General features: G+C 46.5%; 2 protein-coding genes across 2 annotated transcripts; one reads left to right on the top strand and one right to left on the bottom strand.

Annotated features, from left to right (window-relative positions):
* Positions 1-558: 558 nt before the first annotated feature.
* Positions 559-2,109, bottom strand: EI90DRAFT_3158434 (DnaJ domain-containing protein). Its single transcript, XM_039066173.1, has 5 exons — positions 1,984-2,109; positions 1,699-1,922; positions 1,567-1,642; positions 1,110-1,512; positions 559-1,055 (listed from the first exon to the last, which is right to left on the bottom strand). Exons 1-5 carry the CDS (start codon positions 2,069-2,071, stop codon positions 656-658), a joined length of 1,191 nt encoding a protein of 396 aa, XP_038909833.1. The 5' UTR covers positions 2,072-2,109; the 3' UTR covers positions 559-655.
* A 303-nt stretch (positions 2,110-2,412) lies between these two features.
* On the top strand, positions 2,413-3,195 carry EI90DRAFT_2941563 (uncharacterized protein; the record flags this gene model as incomplete). The annotated part of the gene is made up of 3 exons (XM_039055266.1): positions 2,413-2,526; positions 2,585-2,670; positions 2,727-3,195. Coding segments are annotated over 3 exons (669 nt in total), but the record flags the coding sequence as incomplete, so codon positions are not given.
* Between the last annotated feature and the right edge of the window lie 3,627 nt (positions 3,196-6,822).

Below are 6,822 nucleotides of genomic sequence, written 5' to 3'. Positions count from 1 at the left end.
CTTCAGGGCTCCGTACTTAGGGAGGTGTAGGTAATAAATTGAAAGGAGGGGGTGGTGACCATCGAGGGGTACCGAGGGGATTGCAGAATACGGGAGCTCCAAGGTTAGTGAAGAAGGAGCAGAGGTAGACTGGAGGGATCGGAGGGATCGGAAGTTGATGGCCGGGGATGGATATGACAGAGGCCAAGGTCCCTCCTTGCTAAGTCTCCAATTCCATTCTGGAACCATCCAAACCTGCAGTATCTAACAGTAATGAGGTGACACAGCTGAAACTAATGAGCAACAAATAATTGGGAATAAAAGAGAGACAAGGTTAATAATGAATGAAACAGAGGTGGACAGAGGTGAATAGAGGTTGGTGGATACACAGACATGACACACCCAGCATGTTGGTGCTTCAAAGTGAGAGCTTGATTACAAAGTGGATGAATCAAGAAACCTTTATTCAAGTCAATCAGTTGGTTTGCTCACTTCAGTCAAATCCATTTGAAGTGCCCAATTTCAATCAAGGGAATTTGCTGATGAAGGCATGCATGTAGCAGCATCAAAAATAGGTGTGATAAAAGAAATGGAAATGTAATTGATTTATTGTACTATCTTCACAATGCAATTCCAAGAATCAATTTTTGTAGTGAAAAGATGAAGGTGTGTTTTTTCAGTCTCGGGAAGTGGGTGGAGCATTCATGATATTTGCAGCTGCTCTCTCCACACGTCTTGCTTTCTTTGCTGCATTTGCAGCCGCTTGCTTCGCCTTTTTAGCCTCGGCTCTAGCCACGGCCTCCGCGGCCTCCACCTCCGCTTTTGCACTCGCTTGCGCCTCAGCCTCAGCCTCTCTCCTCAGACGCTCCTCATCTTCCTTCCTTGCCAATGGATTGATATTGCCTTTGCTCTTCTTGCGATCGCGTGCCTCCTTTTCCTCTAGCTTGATTCGTTTGATCCGGGGGTCAAGAGTTAGAGCTAAATCAACCAAAGAACGCAATCGCGTATTGTCTTCTTTTTTGCGGCGAGCCCGCTCGGTCCTGTTCTTCTTCTCGGTGTATCTTTTATCATCACGACTTTGACACGTCACTCAGCAACAATAGGATGAAATGAAAGAGATCCAAACCCACCTGTCACTTCCTTCATTAACTTCCTTATCCAGATACTCGAAGCTCCGCCAAGAGTCAAAGTTGTACCAGAAGTTGTAGAATCCCTCGACCTGAGCCTTGGAATCATCCAGGGTGCCAAGCAATGGGACGGGTGTTTGCTTTGAGAAGTGTGCTTCTCGTTCGAAGGTGGGCCTAAAAGCCTTGAAGAAACCTTCGGGAGTTTTGGAGAGTTTCGAAAGTTCGTTGTGGTCCACGTCTTCTTCCAATTGGAGATAGTATGGATCTACCGAGTCAAATTGGCGCCGTTTTTCGGGGTTGCTGAGAATCTCCATGGCCTTTTGTATGCATTTGAAGAATTGGTCATTATCTGAGTCACCCTCCCCCGCTTTCTTGTCTGGATGATGCTTCAGCACTTTCTTGCGATCTATAGAGAATAACAATCAAGACGGATAATGGTGAGTTGGTGGATAGTGCGCACGAGCTATCTTAATCTGATCTGGAGTCGCTGCATATCGGAACTTGGAAAGACCAAGAACGGCGTAATGGTCTTGACGCTGGATCAGAACGCCGTGAGTCCAAGCGCTACATCGAGATGCAATAATTGAGACACCTTCCACTCCTTAGCATCAAGAGCAAGTAAGTCTCGGGACTCGGGCTCGTCTCCCACGCCGAGGTCATCTTCAATTTCTAGCCCGTTGGCTTTCGAGCTCTCATTCTTGAGTCTTTCCGCCTCCTGCTCATCCAAATCTTGGTCAAGTGTGCGCCGGTGCACGGTTCTCCGAGCATGCGCATAATACCCATGGCCAACTGGCAAAAGCACCCGAGGCTTAGGCACTTCAATACGGAATGAGAATATCAGAACCAACACGGTGCAGCAAATGAATAAGTAGAATACCGGAGATGGTTCTGGAGGTCGACGGCACAGGCGACCAGCCAGCAGGAGATAAAGGAACTTCCATAGGTGAAGTGAGAACTGCTGCCATTCTTGTTTGAAATTTTGCCCAGACGGCTGGCAATCACGTGCTGGTTTGAAGGTTGAGCTTACCTCTCATGAGCGGCGATCTTAGCAGGCAGAAGGCACCCTCAAATAGGCTCCCCAACTCGTTGGCGACAGGGCCGTTTCCAGAGCTGCGACCATTGTCTCCTGTTGACTGGGAAGTCCCTCGCAAAGTGCTCCACAGCACTCCTGGTATGTTGGATTGCCCACATCTCCACCTGCCTTCGTCAAGGGTTGCGTCAGCTGATCCTTCCAGGCTTCGTGACCCTCGCTATTTATTTTTGTCGACCCAGGAGTTTGAATGGCATCATTGCTACTCTGTGGACTGCATTGGTCATTGTCGTGTCAGCGGATTTTTGGAGATTTTATTCGGAAGATTTTGCAAAGGTCTATGTGCGATTTCTTGGCTCGTTGATGCGAGAGTCTGAAAAGGCTGGCATGGTTTAGGCTTTTCAATACAACATCTTCCCTAATTCGTTTTTTTTTTTGCTAGGCGAAGCTAAATGGAGTTGTATGGTACTTGATCGGAGTAATTGCTGTCCTCAGTGCCTATCCGCGAGATGTGGCTGTTGTTTCGATCCTTATGTCAGTGACGTTTGCCTGAAGCCAATGTGGAACTGCGCTCTGACAGATTGCGATAGATTATCGTGGGCGGATACTGCTGCCTCAACCATTGGCCGTCTGTATGGCCCAAAGACATCCAAACTGCCCCCGAGGGTGTTTGGATTCATCCCCCTTATTCCGCGGAAAACTGTGGCGGGATCGTCAGCCGCGCTAGCGGTCGGTTTTTTTGTTTCGGTGGTGTTCTGGGGCACATGTACTTATGGGATGGGACGTGGAGTTGAGGAGAGCTGGTGGCAATGGGGTCAAACTCATAATGGCGGATGGGGAGGCTTGATAATGCTGGGGTTTGGTGTTGGTTTAATATCAAGTCTGGTAGAAGCCCTGAGTGTGTTTCGGACTTCATTCCCTGCCCCAAGCATTGACTCATTTCCATTACACACAGACCTGGGCTCATTAGATGATAACTTAACTCTTCCGATCCTCGGTGGTGCCGCCATCTGGGTTTGGCTGATGCTGCTTAGACATTGTACCGTAGCAATCTTCTGATCCCCTTTCGTAACTTGCAATATCCAACCCTCAGAGGGAAACATCCTCAGACGAAGAATTCACCCTTTTAGTGCTCACTCCCTCTAAGAGTTCGCCGAGGGCCTGTTCTCTCAAAGTTCATTTATATGTGGCGGTCGGCAATCGCACGATGCACTCACCTACTGTCTATTGCAAGCAACGCTGGCAACGGCGGGACATTTTACTCTGTACACAACATATATAGAACTCAAATGATTACAAAGCAGTGTTCTTGGTGACCCATACCAGTGCACCTTGGGTTTTTTTCGTTTTGAATATGCTTCTTTGTTGAGATAAGTATGGTGAGAAATCACAGTGAAAAACATGAAAGATGGCATTAATTTCAGAAACAAAACCTACGGATACCTAGATACATTCAATTCATCTGTAAAGTCAAGACAGAGAAATTTGGGCAGCGGGATTTGTGGTTATCGAGTGCATGTGGCAGTTGCCGAGCCCCGAATTCGCGCGCAAAGCAAGGGGGTGCCAGCAATTCCCGGTTGAAAGGTATGCGCAGGGGGGGTTCATGGACAGCATGAAGACGTAACTTCTTGTACTTATGCAACGGCGGTATATCGTATACTAGTTCAAGGAAACAAACACTACTTTTGGGCCCTGGGCTGGTGGTCAGGACATTTCCAGTTTTCCTCAGCTCAATTGTTGTAAACAGCGTTCCGGATAAGGCAACCCGGTTCCCAGCGGCTCACTCGTAGCACAGATGTAAGATAGAAGCGGGAATATAAGTAGTGATTTGGGGATGATGTCCGTGTGTATATATATACAAAGGAATGAATAAAGAGGAAAATCTGTTGATGAGCGACACTTGACCTCGGAGCTGGACTAGAAGTGGGACGCTCAGTCTCAGCTAATATGCGTGAAGAACTGAATTGTATTACCTATAAGCGGGAAGCTGAAGGTAATGTATTGTTATTTAATGGAGGTACGAGATTAAATTAGACTTGTGTGTGGTTGGTCTAAAAATGCACTCTCTGTTTTTCTTTCGCATCTGGCACAATCCCCAGTGATGCTTCATTTTATGTGCCATACCCGCTGTTGGCCTTATGCATACTGTGCCTTCTGAGGTTGCAGTCATGCCGATTCAGCTTAATTGCTGCTGCATTCCTGGATCAATTTCTTCGGACAAATTCTGTACGTGTTGTTCGTCCGCTTATGCTACTGGGCTCTAGCCCACTTTACCTTGACCTCTGCTGAAGATGTTTCTATTTCTTAAGTCTTATTCCCTTTGGCCTACAAGCTGTTTTTTGTTGAAGTTTTTTGTTTGTCTTCTTGTTTCCAGTAAGCTTTTCGGTCTCGCTGAGGGGAAGGTGTTGTGACCTTCAGTTACTTGGTGGGTGGGATCCTGATTGCTTATTCAGGGTTTTTTCCTAGGTTTCATTACCTTCAGTTGTTTCCTTGCTCTTTGTAACCTCTGTTCTTCTCCCTCTTGTCCCTTGTTATCCTTGTTTTTCGTGTTATATCTCATTGAAACCAAGGTTTCTTGCATCTAAAATCATCTGGGAAAAATTCATGTCCAGGGAGACTTCTGTTATGGAGGCACTTGGATTTTCAGGTGTAACGGACGAATCTACAGCGAAAAGCATCTCAGTGGCAGGACCGAGTGCAGAGAAACAGAAAGATCAAGAGGGGACTACATCAATCTTCGATAAAGAACCCAAAGACGGACTTGAGAAAATTCTGAAAGAGGCATCATCAACCAAAGATTATCAAAAGGCGCAACGAGAAGTACTTGAACTTATTGAACAGTTCAATCTACACGACCAAAGGGAAGTCATCTTCTCATTCGTTGAACAACTCGAGAAAGGGAAAGGTGGAGCAAAGATTGATGATGAAGGAAAAGGAAAAGGATGAGACCCCACCGAAAGACCCAGGAAGTGCAAGCTTGAAATTCCCCCAAGTCAGGATGATGGGAAGAGATGGAAGAGATGGACTTTCTTCCAGGATGCCGGTCTTGACCTCTCTGATGGTGATGAACCAGGAGGGAGCTCATCCAGGAGTTCCTCCGATTCCTCAGACGATGCAGATGTTACCTTCGCTGGCACCAAAAGGTCAGATCATCACAGGAATTCCCCTGGTGATGTGAACCAATAAGATTTGGGAATATTTCCTGGAACATAAGAAAAAGGCCTTACGAAGGCTCAAAGGACAACTTAAGAAGCCCTGATTCCTGGAGTCTCTCTGGGAAGCAGTCTTGCTCAACAAATATGTCGACTTCAATAAGGTCCATGCGATCTGAGTTGACAGAGCCCCCAAAGAAGAAGTTGTACATGGATCCGGACCCTTCAAGTTTATCTACGACCAAGCCGGATCTAAGAAGGCCATCCACAGACAAGGGGCATGGATCACAGCGTTTGACGCATATGTGGATGCAGTCATATACATCTACTCACCCTGGAAAGGGGAATTATGTACCTACAAGGAATATATCCGTGACTTTTTCGAGAGTGGGGGACCCTACAAAGAACAATCTGTTATCGACTTTGATGTCATGTTCCGAAAAAGACTGGCCGAGGATGCAAGACTTACCCTTGACAACGTTGAGTCATGCCACCCTTTCTTCTATGGAGGCGGAAGTGGAGGAAAGGGAGCAAAAGGAGCTTTTTGGAAGCAAGGTAAAGTCGATGGGGAAATTTGTAGACGTTTCAATGCAGGCATTCCCCACTACAATTGCTGATACCGACATGTATGTGACAAGTGTGAGGGAGAACACCGAAGGTCTGCTTGCCCTACAAAAGATGTCAAAAAGACAGAAAAGAATTGAGGAATGGAAGGCCGTGATAAGAAACCCGCAATATCTCAGGGGTTTTATTTGGGGAAAGGAAGATCCAATCACTCCTTCCGTAACGTCCACACTTTTTCAAGAACCTCTTCTGTCTGTTCCTGTTGATGACTTTGTTCACTTTTTGGTATCCAAAACGATTGAGGAAAATCCGGATCTTTTCAAGATTGTAATGCCTGTGAAACCGGATAGGCTTGACAAATTATTGCAGCATCACCCGAATCGCAAGCTGGTAGAGTCAGTGGTGTTGGGCTTTCGATCAGGTTTCTGGCCTTGCGCGCAGCCGGGTTTACTGATTTCATTGAAGAGGGGGCATGACAACCTGCATCAAGTGGAGGAAAAGGATGAGGGGAAAAAGACGTTTATGAGGACTCAATGTGATGTCGAGATGTCGTTAGGTTGTTATTCTCCATCATTTGGCTCATCTTTGCTCCCAGGGATGGTCACACAGCCTTGTTTCGCAGTACCTAAGCTGGGATCGGCCAAATTTCATCTTGTCAACAATCACACCGCTGGTAGTTTTTCCTTGAATGCAGCGATTGCCCTGGAAGATGGGTCTTTCAGACCTGACAATCTCCAAGATTTGGGAAAACAATTGCTTGCCTTTCATGCAAGTTTTGGTTGATCGCCAGCATGGTTGTTTAAGTCAGATGCAAGTTCAGCTTATAGACTACTGCTGTGCCATCCTAGATGGCAAACAAGACAGGTGATGTTGATCGATGGCGAATTTCATGTTGATCAATGTTGTGTTTTTGGGAACCATGCTTCAGGTGCAATTTGGTGCACATTTTATGTGCTCATCCTTTGGATTG

Source organism: Cantharellus anzutake (genome assembly GCF_015039405.1).
Source record: "Cantharellus anzutake strain C23 chromosome Unknown EI90scaffold_96, whole genome shotgun sequence".
NCBI classification, from domain to species: Eukaryota; Fungi; Basidiomycota; class Agaricomycetes; order Cantharellales; family Hydnaceae; genus Cantharellus; species Cantharellus anzutake.
The sequence above is the reverse complement of the archived record's forward strand: the minus strand, read 5'-3'. Positions and strand labels throughout refer to the sequence as shown.

Bases quoted from the DNA above. Each gene is read 5' to 3' on its own strand.
- EI90DRAFT_3158434 (XM_039066173.1), bottom strand. From the start codon at position 2,071: ATGGCAGCAGTTCTCACTTCACCTATGGAAGTTCCTTTATCTCCTGCT. The intron at 1,643-1,698 runs GTGTCTCAATTA...GTTCTGATCCAG, and splicing joins TTGATGCTAAGGAGTGGAAG to CGTCAAGACCATTACGCCGT. The intron at 1,513-1,566 runs GTGCGCACTATC...TATTCTCTATAG, and splicing joins AGATCAGATTAAGATAGCTC to ATCGCAAGAAAGTGCTGAAG.